This window comes from Tenrec ecaudatus, chromosome 15 (genome assembly GCF_050624435.1).
Source record: "Tenrec ecaudatus isolate mTenEca1 chromosome 15, mTenEca1.hap1, whole genome shotgun sequence".
NCBI classification, from domain to species: Eukaryota; Metazoa; Chordata; class Mammalia; order Afrosoricida; family Tenrecidae; genus Tenrec; species Tenrec ecaudatus.
Window position 1 is genome coordinate 5,772,684 of NC_134544.1, and position 19,939 is coordinate 5,792,622.

At 43.2% G+C, this 19,939-nt stretch overlaps 1 protein-coding gene across 1 annotated transcript in view; it reads left to right on the plus strand.

Moving 5' to 3' along the window:
• NETO1 (neuropilin and tolloid like 1) overlaps window positions 1-19,939 on the plus strand; it is a 127,620-nt gene that overhangs the window by 91,084 nt on the left and 16,597 nt on the right. Inside the window, exon 7 of the mRNA XM_075532713.1 lies at window positions 6,599-6,827. Within this exon, the coding sequence (XP_075388828.1) occupies window positions 6,599-6,827 (229 nt within the window). The remainder of the gene's footprint in view (window positions 1-6,598; window positions 6,828-19,939) is intronic.

Below are 19,939 nucleotides of genomic sequence, written 5' to 3' on the forward strand. Positions count from 1 at the left end.
ACCATCCAGTCAATGAGAGAGATCGTGGTGCTTGGAGGACCGTGGAATTAGAGTGAGGGAGAAGATCACTTAGACCTGACCCAGGTGGAATCAGGTATCAACCAGGCCCTCAGCTTAATCTGAATGAAAATTAAAAGCAAGGGGGTTTAAAAAAAACAACACCTTGGAAAAGTTCCATTATAATTTCATTCCATTATTTTCCACCCAGTATTTGGAGCCTGCTCATCCTGTTGTGACAGGCAGGGAAGGTGGCGGTGGGGAGGGTGGTCCCAGCTAAAGGTCATTGCATCTGTGACGTCATGGAATCAGAGGAACGCCCACTGACTTTTGCATGGATTAAAGGTGTTGCATGTGACCCAATAAAATCATGAAAGTTGAAGGAAGGGGTGCGTCGTGATGCCCAAAGGTTCTGCAGACCTTCTGCGGAGCGAAGGCGGTCCTGAGTTAAAAGCAGGAGAATGATGTGATCAGATTTGTGTTTTCGGAAAGGAGTATTCGGTGAAGAAAGGCAGAACAGAACCGCTCATACTGCAAGGAGAAAGCACAGCAGGAAGTGAGGGCAGGAATCCCAGTGACTTGGACCAGGTGAGCTGATAGACACATGGTGGTGGTTGTGAGGAGTTACTGAAGTGGCGATGACTCATGGAGACCTTATGCGAAACAGAAGGAAATGTCGCCATTTTCAAGATCATTGGCATGGCTGAGTTCATCATGGCAGCGAGGGTATCCATCCTTCCCCTTGAGGGTTTCTCTGTTACCCTTGACTTCCTGCCCTACCATAGACGAGTTCTCCTGCACGTCTTTCCCAATGATTTGTGCAAAGTCAGCAACTGGAAGTCTCACAGTGTTTACTCTGGAGCTGCGTTTTTGTTTTTCTTTTTCTAGGGTGGATCATTCTCTTAGAAATCCACAGATTAGGAAACGTTGAAAACACAAGGGAATTGAGTGACAGGATGTTCAGAGTGAGGGACAAAGATGAGTCAGTCACCTTTACGGAGCTGTATCCCAGGAAATGTTTCTGTTTTTCTTTCTTTGACTATCTTCTCTCTGAGGTTGGCCAATGAGATGGGGCGAGAGGGGCTTCCTCACCACACCCCCAGTTATCATCTTTCAGAGATCAGGGTGCAGATTCAAGCACTGTCTTCTGTAGGCAACCCCCTGAAAAAGTTCATTATGACATCCATTACAGGATGCGGATGACATAGTACACCGTGCATAGAGGAGAGGGCTAAGTGATCCACTCTTAGATGAAAGGTGGGTGCTTGGGAGAAAAGCCTGGTGATTTCCTTCTGAGTTCAACCTTGCCTTGGAGACGCTGTGGAAGAGTTCTGCTCTGACCACATAGGGTCACCATAACTGAATCACTGGACCATAACAAATAGTATCAGTGATAGGGAGTGATTACCCCCATCCGCCCTACATAGATTATCGGGGAGCTGACTCACCATTTACTAGGCGCCATGATCACATGGGCCCGGTGTTTGTTTCTGAAATGCTGACTGGAGGATGTGCCAGAGGTTCTTCTCCTGCTGGCAGCAGCTGAGTCCCACCTTGCTCTTAGCAACCAGTGTCCCTGTCAGCGCAGTTCTCTAAGAGAGGTTTTTATGAGGGTGAGCACACACGCCATTCTCTCCCAGCTGATTAATAGCCTGTCTTTTGTACAATCCTAGACAAAAATACCAGGCATACCTGTCTGTCACAGATCCTGGCATTCTGTGACCCCAAAGGGGAAGTCGCCCACAGAGCTGGACAAAGCTGACTCTATTGTGACAGGTTCTCTCTATGTTGCTAAAGGTTGGAGACTAAGAAATGGCTTTCAATAAGGGAGGAGAAAAAGCAAGAATGGGAGCTTGCTGCCTATGTGGGCTTTCTGTCTCATTGAATTTGGAGATGCTCCTGAGAAGAGAGGATCAAAGCACCAGTTGAACTTGCTCCTGGTGAATGTCTGTCATGGTAACCGGTGGCTTGAACCCTAATCCACAATGACCTATTGGAATTCCTACTGTCAACTTTCAAAATTGTCAAAATTCAACCTTTGTCAAATAGAAAATAAAATATTGTATCTATCTATTTGGTGTGAGACTAGGACTATAGGTTGTGCATCTTTGATAGGAGCCCCCGTGGCATAACATGGGCATTGGACTGCTAACTGTGGGGTCAGCAGTTTGAAACCATCAGCCTCTCTGCAGTCAGGAAGCTGAGTCCTTCTACTCCCGTACAGAGCTAGACTCTCAGAAACCTACGAGGACAATTCTACCTTGTCCTATTTAGGGGTGATGCAAGTCAGGATTGATTCACTGGCAGTGAGTTTGTGTTATTTTGTCTCTAATTAGGATGAGATTAATCCAAACACTTTTTTTAAAGAGGTTGGAATGCCAGTGGCAGAACATATGGTAGGAGACTTGAAGAGAATTATGCTACTGGTTCTCTCACTGAAGAGATGAAAAGAGTCAGAAGAAGGCAGTTCTAGATGAGTTAACAATGGAAAGTGGGAAAAATCTTCCATAGTCAGCTGTTCAGGTGCATGCTGATTCTAGTACAAGGATAGTAGAAGGGTATGTGTCTAGAACAGAATCTGATCAGGAAAGAGCCGCAAGCAGAGCACGATGAAGAAGCAAGCAGTGGGAACTATTTCAGTGGTAACTCTGTGAAGAAAGGTCTAATTTTCCTTTTGATATCTCCTGCCAAGGGGAACATCTGCCACAAACTTGGAACTCCCACCCTGGTTTACAGCTGGGAGAAAGGACATAACAGACTTCTTCAACTATGAGACAAAGTGTCCTCTCAGAGGAGAATAAGACTTCTGATTGTCTTCAGAAAGAAGACCTAATCTGGAGAGCTGGGTGTGGCACAGTCCCCCTGGCATTGGCAGCTAGAAGAAAATAGCTTCGGATACAACTCGGGGGAGGGTGGTTGTTTGTTTGTTTGTTTTGTTTTGTTTAAATAATGGAGCCATCCAAAGAGCAAATAAGATTCCCCAGACGGAGGCCACGCTGAGTTTGGCAGTGATTTTGTGTAGTTAATTAAAAAGGCAAGTGCCTTTGTTGGCATGGCTGATCTGCCTGTCCGCTCAGAACTAGAGTCTGAGCATCTGGTAAATGACTTGCCTAGATGTTCGGCTAGTTAGTACCTGAGCGAGCTGGAGCTAGAGTCTTGTCTGCTTCTCCTTCCAGTGAGATGTCTCAAGGCCATGCATGCAAGGGAAATTGATGGGTTCCTTACGACAGGGCTAGAGAGTCAACAGATTTATAAAGACATACAAGGAAGGCATACTTTCATGATGAAAGCCTCAACAGAATAAAGCTCCAATACTTACCATTATTCATGAGTCTTGATTAACTTAATTTTTATTAATTAAAAACACAGAATCAAATTGGAATAAATGGGTCAATTAAAAAAAACAAAACACCACCCAACACCAGTAAATTCTTACCTGGGTGGATATGTCCTGCCCCACTATAAATGACAAGCAGTGAGACATCCTGAGCCACATACTTGTTAGTATATGGTTTTATTTATAAAATAGTCTAGTAGCTATTTAGGAGCCCTGATGTTGTGGCTAAGCATAGGGCTGGAAACCACAAGGTCAGCAGTTCAAAAGCACCAGCTTCTCCTCAGAAGAAAGGCAGAGCTTTCTAAGCCCATAAAGAGCGACATCTCGGAAACCCCCAGGGGCAGTTCTACGCTGTCCTGCAGTTGCTGGGCGTTGAGATCGACCTGATGGGAGTGAGTTTGGAGTACCTGTTCAAACCAACCACAGTGTTTTCTCTTAAACTGCACTCGATCCTGTTGTCTTCAACCTGGAGGAAACTCTGCTGGCAAGTCTAGAGTAATTGCTTTCACTGAGAGGAGGGTGCAAGTGGAAAAGGTGATATGAAATGTTTACTGGTAAATATAGTTCTTAGTAAATTGATAGCTTGGCTCACTTGCTCCAGTGTACCAAGGAATCCTGCTTTCCATATTAGTGTGATTTGGAAGACAGATATCCATAGGAATGGCGTATGTTTTCTGAAGCTTCCAATGTCCTGCTTAATAAATCATCCTGTCAGCTCAGGCCATTTGTGATTGATTAAAGAGACGAATGCATCCCAATGATTCAGAGCAGAGATTCTAATCGGACCATTTTACTGGGGTTATATATTATTCGGTTTCTCATTTTCTCTTTTCTTCAGCACACAGACCAGAGGGCTTTCTGCAGCTTTTTCATTTAAATAAAAATATTGTCATGGGCAGCTGTTTCTCTCTGAATTATTAAGGCCCAAGCTTTGTGCTGGCAAGATTGTTATGTGAATTATCATACAGGAAGGGTGTTTCTCTCTCCTGTGCAGTGAACTGCATGTTGGACGAGGGTCCAGAGAGCTTGAGCATTATTCTGCCTGATAACATTTGGCCTTTGCATGGACACACCTGGACCCAGTTAAAACTCCGACTCCGCCGGCTTATTTTGTTTCTTTTCCTAGGTTAGAAAACAAAAACAAAACAAAACAAAAAATGGCACTAAGAAAATCACAGAAAACTTCTAAGTGATTCTATAAAATTCCAAGGCGGCCCTGGTCCCTTTCTTCTCCCTGTATTTGTTACAATAAGGATGACCTTTAAGTACAGATGTTCAAGCAGCCTTTCAAGTCACCTTGTGTAGGAGCGCACGTGATTGTCCTGACGTGGGACGCCCCCTGTGACCCCTCGCACTCCTCAAGGGAAAAGAAGGGAGGGCATGGATCATGCAAATCGCCTTTTTCTAATTACGGCATCCCTCTTCTCTATGATCACCTGCTTTCTCAAGGATTTTAGGATGCACGTGTTTTGTGAGGATCACATTTCTAGGACTCGCATTGAGATCTCAATAATCAGCTCCTTGAGGAGAAGGATGATGCTTTGTTTGGTATTGCCTATTGATGGACTTGGTTCTTAGCAGTGTGTTTGCCAAGAACAGAACCTGTATTCTGGCACCTCTGGCCGGGAGCCTCTAATACATTTGCCTTCCCAATGGTACAGTTCAGTACTAGGGAGCGAAGGAGATCCGAGCACCGCACTCAGGCATGACTGATAAGCCATGTCACCTGCAGAAGAGAGCAGCACCTATCGAGACCTGTTTCCTTGCCTCTCAATGGTCTCTCATGAGTGCCTACAGTTTGGGAGAGATTGGACTATATCATGCGACGGCACAATGCCTCCTGCTCTTGCCATCACTTGGATGGACTCCCTGCGCTCAAGTGGATGCCGCCCCAGAGTCACCCAAGAGGGTAGGGTAAAACTGCCCCTGTGGGTTTCCAACATAACTCTTCACCGGAGTAGACAAGCCCGTTGTTTCTATTACACCCTGGAAATGCTTCCCAGACTAATAACAACCATTCAGCTCAGTATTATGTCATTAGCCTCCTGACTAGTCTCCCCCGAAAACATCAGGTGATGTGACAAATACCTTCCTCCCCTGAATCAGGGAAATCATCCATTCATTGTTTTTCCTTCCCTGGGGTTAAGAGTTTGATGCTAGGGGTGGGGTCTAGTCACCTTGAAATTGCCCAGACGTCCCTCGGCACTCTTGCTACAGCCCTGGACGTGCCAGGGAAGGTGGAACGTGAATCATGTGACGGATAAAAACGAACACTAAATTCTACTGATACAGGACAGTTGTTGCTTCTTTCCCCAGCCCCTTCCGGGCATGAGTTCAAGTTTATGAAATAAATGAGGACATTGGGTCTAGAGTGATGCAAAGGTAACTGTAGACATGATTGGCTGTCTGTAGTTTGGTCCCCAAGCTTTGTCAACAGGAAGCCAGCTGAAGAGCAAAAAGTGTGTAGACACTTAGGGTAGGTATGTAGATATATATAGGTGTGTATGTATACATGTGTGTATATGTATGTGCAAAGAAAGCAAGCCACGCCTAATATCCTCTTTATTTCAGAATCTCTCTGAATATCTTCTCATAGTAGATGTCATTTTTTTTCTTTCTTCAAATCATTTCTTGGGCAATACATGTTGTGTCATGATCTGTTTGACACATATTTTCAGGCACTGGCCATTGTGCCTCCCATCACTGGTGCCCAGAACAACGTGAGAAGCCTCACGTGTTTCTGCATGGATGTCTGAATGAACACACGGTGTTGACCGACTCATCCCTTGTTTCGGCCTCGGGTGAAAGCAGAGTGGTGAGAAGTTAAACGGAGTCCGTTGATCCAGAAACATGCTATCTCTCCATGATGAGGGGTCAGGAAGTTAAGAGTATCTTTATGTCTAACGTCCTGCCGGTGCCATTTCCCCAGTTGGGGTTTCTTATTCCGAACATGACAATGGAAGCGTGGTTAGCGGTAGGAAAACCAAATGCAGAGTAAGTTTCACTGCCCCTTGTCGCCTTTGAGGCTTAGTTTTCTTTTTTTGTGGGACTTACCTAAACACCTGACTCTGCTGTGGTGAGAATGGTCTTTGGCCGTGGCCCACATGGGTGTGTCTTTATACCCTGCTGTCTATGGAAGGGCGAAAACACAGCAGGGAGCCTGGTGACCCTCAAGGCGGCCTGGTGGGTCCTAGATGAGCAAGGCCAGGCTGTCTGGCTTACTTTTGGCCAGGGGATCCTCTGACCTTAGCTGTTTCCTTGCAGATCTACCTGCGGTTCTTGGACTACGAGATGCAGAACTCCAATGAGTGCAAAAGGAACTTTGTGGCTGTGTATGACGGCAGCAGCTCTGTGGAGGACTTGAAAGCCAAGTTCTGCAGCACAGTGGCCAATGACGTGATGCTTCGCACCGGTCTGGGGGTGATCCGCATGTGGGCAGATGAAGGCAGTCGGAACAGCCGCTTCCAGATGCTCTTCACGTCCTTTCAAGAACGTAAGGCTCACCGTCCTGTCCTCTTGTCCCTGGAGTGTGGCCCAGCCTGCCCTCCCAGGAGATGGGGACCATGTGTTTTCATGCAGCTCCAGGGGAGTGTTTCTTTTCTTTTCTTTTTTTTCAGTCAGGCACAGTTTATTTTATTTTTTTAATAAATCATCTTATTGGGGGCTCCTACATATAACAATTCATACATCACTTATAGCAAGCGACATTATAATTGTCATCAGTTTCTACACATTATCTTTCTTCTTTTTTTAACATTTTATTAGGGACTCATACAACTCTTATCACATTCCATACATATACATATATCAATTGTATAAAGCACATCTGTACATTCTTTTCCCTAATCATTTCCTTTTTTTTCCATTTTCTTTTTTTACATTTTATTAGGGGCTCATACAACTCTTATCACAATCCATACATTACATTCATCAATTGTATAAAGCACATCCACACATTCCCTGCCCCAATCATTCTCAAAGCATTTGCTCTCCACTTAAGCCCTTTGCATCAGGTCCTCTTTTCGCCCCCCCTCCCCACTCCCCCCTTCCTCATGTGCCCTTGGTAATTTATACATCGTTATTTTGTCATATCTTGCCCTATCTGGAGTTTCCCTTCCCCCTTTCTCTGCCGTCCATCTCCCAGGAAGGAGGTCACGTGTGGATCCTTGTAATTAGTTCCCCATTTCCAACCCACTCACCCTCCATTCTCCCAGTATCACCCCTCACACTCTTTATCCTGAAGGCATCATCCACCCTGGATTCCCTGTGCCTCCAGCCCAGGGGGGTGTTTCTTAAGAAGGTGTTTGCATCTCTGTCACTTCCCTTCCTCCTCTTTGAATGCAAAGAGAGCAGAGGGTTCCGGCTGCATTTTGATTGCTTATTTCAGACTGGAGGACAGAGCCACCGTCCTGCTCCTGCTTGCACAGCCCACACTGTGCCCCCAGGGAAATCAGGCCTTCATGTGGGCACTTGGAATGGATGCAGCAGCTTTTGATGAAGCTGGCGTTTAAATCTTAAAAGCCTGAATCAACACATTTGCTAGGTGCTCTTAAGCAAGCGTCTCTTGCAGGTCCCTCTACATCAGATGGGGCTCCAGCTACAGTGACTATGAAAATAGGGAGAAGGTGAGAATTGCTGGGGACAGCAGTCAGGACAAGCATTTTCAGAAAAATCTGAAATGGCATAATAGGTGATTCCCAGACTTCCATTCACAGTCCAATGAGTTCCGTAACGTATGTTCTAACAAATAACAAGTCCTGTGAATCGACGGTGTTTGGAAGGAGCTTCTGAAAACATATTTCCTCCTTTCCACATTTATATCACTGAGGCAGAGCTCTGAGAGATTCGGCTTTCGGGATCAATGCCTCCTGCTTTGAAGCTGTGTTTTTCTTATTCTTTTTCAAGTGAAAACATGCCATTAAAATGTGTCCACAGTTTAAACATTACAAAATCTTATTGTGACTAACAAAGCAGTGACTTTTTAAAATTAGTAAATGATAATTGGGCTGTATCCGTTCTTTTATAGAATACCCAAGTATTCCAGGGCTGCAAATTCCTCTTTTGGTCCCTACGTGGAGCGTTCTCAGACTGTGGCGTACCACTCAGTCTGCTGGGGTCTTGACTGCAGCCTCCAGTGTCTTCAGTATATGGCCCACCTTCGTGTCAGACATGAATGGCATGCTGCTATCTCCGTCTTGACTTCAGTATACTGTATATATTTATGTTAAGGCAATGCATCTTCATTTCAGCCAGGCATTTTTTGAAAAGAAAGAGGATGATGTCATTTTCTTAAGTAGTAAATGAAGACATTCTCACTTCAAAATAGTAAGTTTCATGTTTTCATTGTTGATTCTACTATTACCTTCAATGGTTTGCATCTTTGGTCAAGGGTTACGGGGCTTAGAACTTGATTTGGTATTACTAGCAGGGTTAGATAATAATGAATTGAGAAGTCCAATGTGGTTTAAAGAGCACAAGTATGTTAGATGATCTGATAGCTATTTTGAAATACCACACAAGGCTGCACTTTTTTGACCAGATGACACATCAAATAGAATGGGATAAATGAAAAAAAATATGGACTCCTACATTTTAGGAATTAACTAGTAAATGGTAATGTTGAAGAACCCAGAATCTTAGGATTACATAGAGTTTTATGTCAAAAAAACACAAGAGCCGCTAATTTTCTTATATTGTCAACAGCATCATAAGAAGTCTAATAGGAAGTCACACTGGTCAAAATGCAAATGACATAATTTCTTCATCTCTCGGTATTATTAACAAGGAGTTGGCGCTCACTCATTAACTGGGAGAAGTTTTCTAGGATGCAGAAGCCCCTGTAACCATGAGAAAAGGCTAAAGAAGAGACGTTGAGCTGGGAGAAAATTGTCTCTGTTCACAATGTGATAAGTACCTCAGGCTGATGCTGGGTGATAAAGGATTCGTGTTCAAGAGAGAAGATAAATGCTTGAAAATTATAGGGAAACAGTTGAGTGCAATTTAAGGGAAAATGTCAAACTCATGGGAGCTGTGATTTTTAAAAAATAGAATGGATGATTACAGAGGCTAGAGGCTCTGGGAAGGAAGTTGATTCCCTTTGGAAATGGGTCACCCTCCGCCATGAATGGTGCAGGGGAAATGTCTATTAGGGAGAAGGCGTAGCATGGGTAGCTCCTGGGGTCCTTCTCAGCTCTAAAATGTTCTAGATTTCAGGAGTCTTTACAAATCTGCATATCCCAAGAAATGGTGATGTCATATTTTGAGTGTGTTGTTACATGTCTATTAGGTTTATTTGAGCTAAAGGAATGGTGCTGAAACGTGATTATGTGATCGCCGAAAGCCGCATGTGGGTCATGGGTACCTAGAAGGAGTAATCCAGAATAAACAGGACATTATTCCTATTTATGCTAGAAACAGCATCTCACCTTTCTGTCCCTGCACAGTGGAGGAGCTATCGCTGGCGTCAGAGTGGTGTGGGCTGCAGCAGCACAGCAGCATTCCCAGTGGTAGCCTAAACCTGAAAGCGGACAGTCAGTTTCAACTGAAACCTGTTCCATCCATCCTCTGGGCCATGTTGGCGCTGTAGTTTTGACTTGGGATTGCTGACATTGGCTGAGAAATAGGCTGTATTCTACTACTATAAACCTGAGATCTAAACACATTCTCTGATAAAACATGTGGGTATTGTCTAAAGCAACATACATTGAAACCCAGGCATTCCAGAGAAGAGGGGGAATTTTGAAAACAACCAGCAATTGACTTCAACAAATTCAACTAGGAAGTGGGTGGTTTACAATCATCTATAGAATGCATAATGAGCAAAAAGAGGAACTCTACTTATCTGAAAGATTATAGGAAGTTTCAAGGTCTCCAGAAGGTGTTGTCTTTTGGAATCTTAGCCATTTAGAGTTCATTGATTTGTTTTTTTGTTATTGTGAGTAGGCGTATAATCAAGATTAGTCTGTTGAGTAAATGGAAGAGGAGTGGTCTGCTTCCACTTACTCAGATGATCATAAACAAGTTTGATATGGCCCTTGGCTATTCCTAATTGATTAAATCATATGCCCATTGAAAGTTTTGGAAGTAACTCGATGGTATTGAATAATATGAGGATAACATATTTTTAACAAGAATTAAGGCATTATAGAATTGTAGGAGTCCTGGTGGTGTAGTGGTTATGCATTGGGTTGTGATCTGAATGGTTGGAAGTTCTAAACCACCACCAGCTCTTTAGGAGAAAACCTGGGCTTTCTACTTTGGAGGAGACAGTTTCTAAAAACTGGGGGAGAATTATAGGATGTTTTAGTACTTCCAGGACAATTTAGAGACTATCAATTTCCATCCCTTATATTTTTCTGTGAATTCAAAAGCACAACCCAGGCAAGTCAAAAGACTTCTGTGCACACCCCAATCTCACAAGCAATGATCTGTTGGCACAGCTGAGCAGAGAACCTATATCCTGACGCCAGAAACGATGTGTTTGCTTCCATAAAGCTTTTCCTCTGCAGAGAATACGTGGAAGTGCCTACTTTCTAAACATGATGATGATAACGAAGCTAACTTACCCTTATGCATTGATCATAAATGTCACCATGTTTTATGCACTCCTGAAACTGCCTTTGCTCATCTGTCTACACTTCCTGCATGTTATGCCTATTATTATACACAGTATTATCGTTACATGCTATAATCACATGGTAGGCATGTTCACATGACCACAAGTATAAGACTACAGTTAAATTATAATGAGGCACTTCTGTTCTGGAGCACACTAATCCAGGGAATGAACAGGACACAATAATGAACAAAAACTGATGAAATTGAAGGAAGAAGTGAAGTCAACTCTGAAAGCACTTGTGAAAACCAAAGCTCTGGGAATTGATGAAAAACTAATTGATGTGTGTCAACACCAGGACATTTAGAAGAGAGTTAGCAGGCCACTCAACTGGAAGAAATTCATATCTATGCCTCTTTCAAGGAAAAGTGAACAAACCAAATGTCCAATTTATAAACAACATTATTAGTATCACACGTTTGCTGAAGATAATTCAAAAGCAGCTGCAGTGGAAAGTGACAGAGAACTCCCATAAACTGAAGCCATATCATAAAAGAGGATGATCGAAGCACCCCACTTTTGGGGATGGAATAAAAGAGACTATTACTGAAGGCAGACGGGCCTTGCCTGGACACAGAGATTACTAGACAGAGGTTTACCTGTTTTATTGACTGTGCAGAGGTATTCCACTCTGTGGATCATAAGAGATTTCAGTGGAATTCTACAACACTTCATGGTGCTCACCTGGCACCTGTGCATAGACCAAAAGGCTGCCTTTAACCAGACCAAGGGTATGCTGCACGGCTTAACATCAAGAATTATGTGTGTCAGAATTGTATGTTTTCATCATCATTGTTCAATCTAGATGTTGAACAAAGAATCAGAGAAGTCATTTATCTGAAGAAGAATTCAGGATTGGAGGAAGACTCCTTAACAACATGCATCCATCAGATGACACAGCTCTGCTTGCTTAAAGGCAAACAGGACTTGAAGCACTTATTGGTGAAGATGCAAGAAGACAGCATTTGGTACGGATTTCATCTTAACATAAAGAATATGAAATTCCTCACAAATGGGCCAATGAACAACCTTATGATCAATGGAAATAATACTGAAGTGATCACTTGAGTTGGATCCACAATCAAAACCCAGGTAAAGGACCACTAGGAAAGTCAATGGCACACTGCAGCTCTTGCACAAACCTCTTTCAAGCATTCAAGAGCAGTGGGGTGCACCTGACCCCAAACTTCATAGCCAAACTCACTGCCATCAAATCAATGGTGATTCACAGCAACCCCTGGTGGGCTTCCGAGACTGTAACTGTTTTCGGGAGTAGAAAGCCTAGTCTTTCTCCCAAGGGACTGCGGGTGGTTATGCATGGTTGATCATACACATTGCAGTCCAGTGTGGAACCACAACACCACCAAGGTCCCTGACCCGAGCGGGAGTGTGTTCTTTCCTCTGGTCAGTGACTAAAGAAGATCAAGGAAAAAGTGATGTGTTTGAAAGGTGGTCTTGTGAGACATCGCTGAATGTACCACTGACTGCCGGAGCAAGTTGACCTGTGCTGGAAGAAATGCAGCCAGGATGCACTTTAGACGTGAGCACGGCAAGTCTTCTTTTCATGTACTTTGTCATCAGGAGGGCCCACTCCCCGGAGAAGAACAGCATCGTGCTCGATAAAACAGAGGGTCAGCAAAGATGTGAAAGACCTTGAATGAGCTGGATTGGCACCGTGGCTGCCAGAATGGGTGCAGGCGTCGCAATGCTGGTGAGGATGGAATAGGCCTGGGTAGTGTTTCATTCTGTTGGAGATCAGATCTCGACAAGGCTGAAGCAGTTCGCTGACACCTAAGGACCTCAGAAACAGCAGTAGATGCAAGGAAGCACATGTTTCTCTCTCGGCTCCTTGGGAATACTGTAACAGGGTTCCACAAAGTGGCTTGGAAGGCAAAAATGCCTTTCCTTCCAGCACTGGCGGATAGTATTGTGTCTGGGGACCGTGTGCTCTCTCTTTCATGGCTATGTGACTAGTGACTGCCCATGGTCCTTGGGGTTCTCTGTGGCTTACGGATGCATCTCTGGTCACTTGGCTTTTGCTTTTCCCTGTGCTTGTGCCTTGTGTCTGGCCTCCCATATACAAGAGGCCACACGGATGGGAATTCCAGATTGAGCCTATGCTACTCTGGCAGGACCGTGTTCGACGTAACAGATAAAAGAAGGATAACCCCAATCTCCAACAAGCTTCCTGTCCCTGGGGTAGAACTTAACACTCCAAGATGTATTTGTGGGTGGAGGGAGGATAAAAAATAATCCACGAAGAATTGCAAATAAGAGTTTTAATTTTTTTATCTGAATGAATTCCCAAATAGGGAAATAATGAGAGTATAAAGGACATTCAAACTTCTTCTTATGAAGATCAGCTGATTTTAGATTTTATAAGAACATTATCAGCAATTTTTAAAGCCTGAAATAAATGCGAGTTATCGCAGCCCCAACACCCAAAAAACTGGATTATTTGTAATGAAAGGAACCTAAGAACTCAGTGTAGAAGACGTGTTTACCTTCACCTGAGTCTTGAGAAAGCTCCCCCACCCACCCCCCGCCTTGCTGCCACCAGAAATATTCTGCAGCTGCCTCCTCTGAGTTGCTCAGGTTCACCTTCACCTGTGTCCGGCTCCCCTAACGATCGCTACCCTGATCAATGAAATCTCACTGCTGTTAGCTACTCTAAGGAGCGTTTACTTCAGAAGAATAGTATTCCCACTTTATCCTACAGAGCAACTTTTAAATCCAAGGACAGCACAAAGTATCAATATCCTCACCAAGGGAACCCTCGGACTTTATTAGGTCATAGCCCTGTTCATACACTTCATGGTACTCTGCAGTTGAGCTGCTGGCAGTTCTCACACTGCCAACGTACTCACTGGGACACCGCATGCCGGCCAGTCATCACACAGGGAAGGAATAACACATTGCAGGCATTCATGTTGGCGTACAGTCTTCAAGGAAGAGGGTGTACACGGAAATACAATCTGGGACTATTAAAGGGCCACCTGCCCTCATAATTCGCTTTCTTGAATCTCCAAGAATAGCAGGAGAGTCAGCTTGGAGCCATTCCTGTAGAGAATTAAGAAGGACCCCGGCTGATGTGAAAGAGGTGATACATGGGATTGTTCGCATATAAGTTATTGGAAGTGTTTCAGTGAGTATTGATGTTATTCAACATTTCCCTGCTTCAGGGGCTGAGCTACTTATGCAAAGGTCTGCAGTTCAGACCCACCAGTGGCTCCTGGCTGAAAGACTTGGCTAACTCTCCACCAAAAGTTTAGAAAGTCTAGGAAATCCTGTGGGGGCAGGTCGACGCTGTCATATCAGTGGTTATGGTTTAGAATTGTCTTGGCAGCCATGGGATGCAACATCAACATCAACATTCTATTTGCATCACTTCCAACAGACTCAATGTTTATCTAAACGGGTTTCACTATAATGGAACATAGGGCTGAAAGGAACGCTTTTTCTATATCATAAAGTAGTCAGGATCCCTGGTGTCATTGTCAAGTGCACGATGTTGGTCTGCTAACCATAGGTTGGAGGTTCACCTCCTCCCACCCCCCCCCCCCCCGCCACCACTCCTGAAGAGAACAATGTGAATGTCTGCTCCCATCATGATTTCTAGTCTCAGATACCCGTTGTAGGTCTGTGTGAGTCAGAATAGGTCTGACAGCAGTGGGTTTGATTGTTATCTATAAGGTATTCTGCAGTTTTCGAAGGACAGCATTTATCCATACATTGCTGAAACAAAAGCTGGCTCTCTGAAGAATATTAAGCTCTCTGGTGTTACAGACTTCTCAGGACATACCCAACAGCTGTTCCACACACTTGCAACAACACCACCAATAGATTGTGATGATTTCAATATATTTTCAGGAATGCACCTTTCCCAATTGAGAATAGTTAGTATAATTTTAATTTCGAATGTCTTCGTTGCATGCAAATAATTTCAACTGTTCTCCAATATGGAACATGATCAGGGATTTATGGAGACATGTTTCCTCTGAGGAAGTCACCCACACACCAACCCTCCTGAGCAGTCTTGTTTGTTCTCTGAAATGTGGATAGGGCGTTGGTGAAGTGGGCCCAGAACTCCAGGGGTCCTTGGTCTTCATCGTTGAGGCTCTGCCTTATCTGTTTGTCTGTTCTTAGGTACAGCTTTCACCCAGTCGAGGAAAAACCGCGGATGACCTGATTCAGGTGTAACATCTTTCCAGGCCTCTAACGGGTTCCTCCCTGTTCAGTCTGGGCCGACAGAAATCAAAACAGACCAGTATCTGGATTTGTAAAAGGTGGATGTACCAGAACAGTCAACAGAACAGGAAAAACTATGGGTCCAAGACCCTCTCTGAAACTTACCCTCCATGTTAAGAAAACTCCTCCCATGGAAGTCCAAAACTTTACATCTTTATGGGAGTAGACGTTTTTCTGCCATTGGAGCATCAGGGGGGGTGGGTGTATTTGAACCACTGATCACACTGCTGTCAGAGCTTCTTCCTTAAGTCTACCAGGAGGCAGGTGAAAACAGCAGCCATAACCAACACCTGGTTTGTAACCCTTGAGATTCTGAGCCGAGTATTTAGTTCCTGGTCTTGCAACCTGTGGATAGTGTCTTTTAGTCCATGGGAGTTTTTTTAGGGTACTGCATCTATAGTAATTGGTCATACAGCCATACAACTAGTACAGGTTTTGGTACCTAAAAATGAGGTGAGGATATAGCAAAGGCCTGAAATGGGGAGCAACCTAACCTTGGGATCAAAACCCACTAATTCTAATGGGGGGAAACAACCTGTTAAAAACAATTCAGTGGTTAACATATGCCATCAATGGTGGAAGTAAATGGGAGAAAGATTTTCATTTTAAAAGATAAAGATGACCCAGAGGACAGATCAAGAACTCTGAGTCAAAAATTGGAAGCCACACAGTGAATTATTTTTAGACCTTGAAACATTATTAAGAAAAACCCGGCTCCTTTGTATGCCTGTCCCATACTGTGTGTTAGAATTCTGGGTCAGCGACTTCTTGCTGTAGGTTCCAGAGGCCCACTCCTGGAGAGGCACTGTGCTCCAGGCACTGCACTTCAGATGTCTTGCAGGGTTTACATTCAGGGCTGGTGACTGCATCAAACAGAGATGATCTCAATGTAGAGAATCCTTGCAAGTTAAGTTGCTGCAATAAAGGCATGGTACTCTATAGAGTCTGCAAAGTCTTGGGAAAGGTAAAGGTATTGACCTGGATACTTGCACCCATTTCTCTAAGACCCTCGCCCTGAGTGCAGGATGAATCTGTGAATATTATGGGAGACCATTCCAGAATTATGTTACGTGATAGGCCAAAAGGGCTTTTTCTAGCACATGTAATTAAGGACCATAATCAATTGATTCTGATCATTAAAAAGAGATTCGCTTGAGTGAGTCCATTCAAATCAGATGACACATCCCTTTAAAAAAACTCAATTTTTTGTATATGTGTGCATATTACAATATATGTATTATAATACAATATATAATAATATGTGTGTTTTACTGATATCTGTGAATGTATATATTTACAATATATTTACAGCTGTAAATATATATCTACTTATATCTCTAAATGTATCTGTAATCATATATGTGTGTATATATATATACACACAAATATATTTACAGGTGGGTAAACACCATTTTGCAATTCAACAGACTTACGTATACCATTCGACACACCAGTTACCTTCATCAAGTTGTGCATTTGCCAAGCTTACCATCACCATTAACTGACACTCACCATTACTTATACCCTTTAAAGAATATTGCTTGGTTAGGGAGAGATGATGGCAGAGATGCTAAGCTACATGAGCACTACTGCTGTTCATGAAGTAACACACCACATGGTTGTAAAGGAGGACCACCTGGCAGAGAATTGTGAGCAGACTAGGACCTGAGACCATGTCTTGAAGGTAACCATTAAGAGAGTGGGTAGCTCAGACCCCAAATCCCCAGGGTTTTGCCAACAACCTGAATGAGCTTGGATGAGGATTCTTGTCCAGACAAGAACACATTCTTGGCCCGCTATTCCATATTAACCTCATGACACCCTAAGGATAGAATCAAGTAAGCCCTACCAGACTTCGAACCTCCAAACTGTGGGATGATTTAAGAGGTTTGTTTAAAGCACTAAGGTTGGGACTACCCCTCACTCAGTAGTGGAAAATGAATACCTAGTCTTATTGCACTGCTGTGGGACTTATTTTGTTTTTACATTTGATTTTAATCTTGTTTTCTTTTACTTTTTAAAAATCATTTTACTGGGGCTCTTACACTTCTTATAATGATCCATACATCAATTGTATCAAGCACATTTGTAAATATGTTGCCATCATCATTTCCAAAATCTTTTCTACTTAAGCCCTTGATGTCTTCTCCTCATTTTTCCTCCCACCCTACCACCCTCGTGTATCCTTGATCAATTATATAATGTTGTTATTTCGTATCTTGCACTGTCCGTTGTCTCCCTTCAACCATATTTCTGTTATATGTGGGTTTCCCCTTTCTCACCCCGACCATCTCTCTACCCTCATAATATCGCTGCTCCCATTACTGTTCCTGAGGGGTTTATCCTTCCTGAGTTCCATGTGTTAAGAGCTCTTATCTGTACCAATGTATGTTCTCCAGTCTAGCCAGATGTGTAACGTAGAACTGGGTCAAGTAGTGTGGGGCGGGGTGGAGGGGCAGGAGGAAGTAAACCTGGCACTCTTTGATATTCAACTTCCTGATATGATCACTTAAGACAAAAGTGGTGCGTAAGCAAATGTGGTGAAGAGTGGATGGTACCCAGGTATTAAAAGATATAGCATCTGGGATCATCAAGGCTTGAAGTCAAACAAGAGGCCATCTAGCAGGGAAGCAAATAAGCCCACATGGAAGAAGCACAGCAGCCTGCGTGATCACGAGGTGCAATGGGATCAGGCATCGGGTATTAAAAAAGTCAAAAAAACAAGTATATCGATGCCAAAAAGGGGGCGGGGTGGAGTGGAGACCCAAAGCCCATGTGTAGATAATTGGATATCCCCTTACAGAAGTGGTATAAGGAAGGGATGATTCAACCAAGGTGTAATATAGCACCCACAAATCACAAATCATTCCCCTCATTCCTGCTGTGGGATTTTTAAAGCAACGGATAATCCAAACGTCAATTTTAATATACAATTATTAAATCTTATTCCTGAATTTGGTGTTATGGCAGAAGTCAGAGGATTGAATTGTATGGAGGGGGGAAAGGAAGTCTACCAACATGAGTTAGACTCTAAAAAAATGGGTAATGGCTAGTATCTTATTTACTACTCCTTAGGAACTTCTCATTAAGGTACTTCATTGTCTTTCATTCATTCTTTTTGTCCTATCATAAACATTTTAACCTTCAGCATGGAAGATACAAAGATTGATACGATGGGAGGCCCTACCACACCCTTCCACATTAAATCCCAGTGCATGAATCACTTCCAGAAAACATTCATTTATACCTGGTATTTTGGGCATGATCCTACCACATATTTCCACATTGACCTCAATCAATGACCTATTAAAGCTTTTATTCTAAGAAGTGCTGTTTTTTCTTATAATGCCCCCCAGCAATTATTTATATCAGTTGAGTCTTTGCTGTTCTGCCACAGTGATTAATCATTATTTCACCATTTAACTTTATTATCGTTTCCTGTCTGGAACACTGAGTGACCTGAGTGCTATCTTCCCCCTGTGCCTCCAAATGGCCATTCTGCCCCGGCTATTGCCATTTCCTATTTGTATAATGTGATAATGTTCAAGGAGGCTGCAGGGACAATCCCAGTACATTTGTATTGATGCTTCCTAGAGAGAAGAAAACCACTAATGACAATTTTATTATGCATGTAAAAATATATTCAGTGACCATCAGAAGATCCCCAATGGTAAATACTGGTAATAAACCAACCACTCCGGTCTGGTCTACGTTCTCCCATACTGACAAGGGAGAGGACCTGTCATGCTGGAGTATGAATGGAAACAGCCACTTAGGTTCTATTAGGGATGCAAACTCATCCTCGGGAAGGACCCCCAAGGAGGGGAAGGCAAAGCAGTAATGTTTTCATTTTGCACAGCCTCGGTTTTTCATTGACTACCAGAACAAACGAGGTCAGCAAATATTCAAAGTTTAGGGTAAATGCTGAGATCAAAGGTTTGTACTCTGCGTTTCATCCAGGCAATGGGTTTACTGTGCTGGAGCAGACAGTTTTACTGGCTGTAACATAAACTGATGCTGTATTTCTGTGGAACAGCTCAGACGGAAATATCAAGGAAATGGCTTTAATAAACAGAAATTCATTTTCTCCCAGTTTAGGAGGCTAGAAGCCTGACTTCCAGGCACAGGAACTAGGGCACTGGTTCTCAACCTTCCTCAGGCCACGGCCCTTTCATATCTCATGTTGTGATGACCCTAACCATGAAATTATTTTCATTGCTACTTTATAACTGTAATTTTGCTACTGTTATGAGTCGAAAGGATCATTCGACCCTTTGAAAGGTTCGTTCGACCCCCAAAGGGGTCATGACCCGCAGGTTGAGAACTGCTTCTCCAGAGAAAGGCTTTCTCTCTCAGGGATCCTCCGTGGGGAGGTTCTTGTTTCTGGATACTCTGGTGATCTTCCTGTGGTGTGGAATCTCTCCTCCCCTGTCTTGACTAATTCATACCTACCTCTTTTTCAAACTCAGGAGGCAGCCAAGACCACGTTCTTAGTATAAGAAATATTTACAAATGTATACTATATAGCAACACCAACACCAGATGACATAGAATTAGGTATTAACAATACACAAAATATGTTGGGAAAAATAGCTGAATATATGTGATAACTCCAGGCAAGTCTCCTGAAACAGGACATAAAAGAATGTGCATAAGAAAAAATATATAGCTATTTGCAAGCATATTAAATTGAAAATGGACATTAGTACCAAATCTTAGAATTATTTTTTTTTAATTCAAGA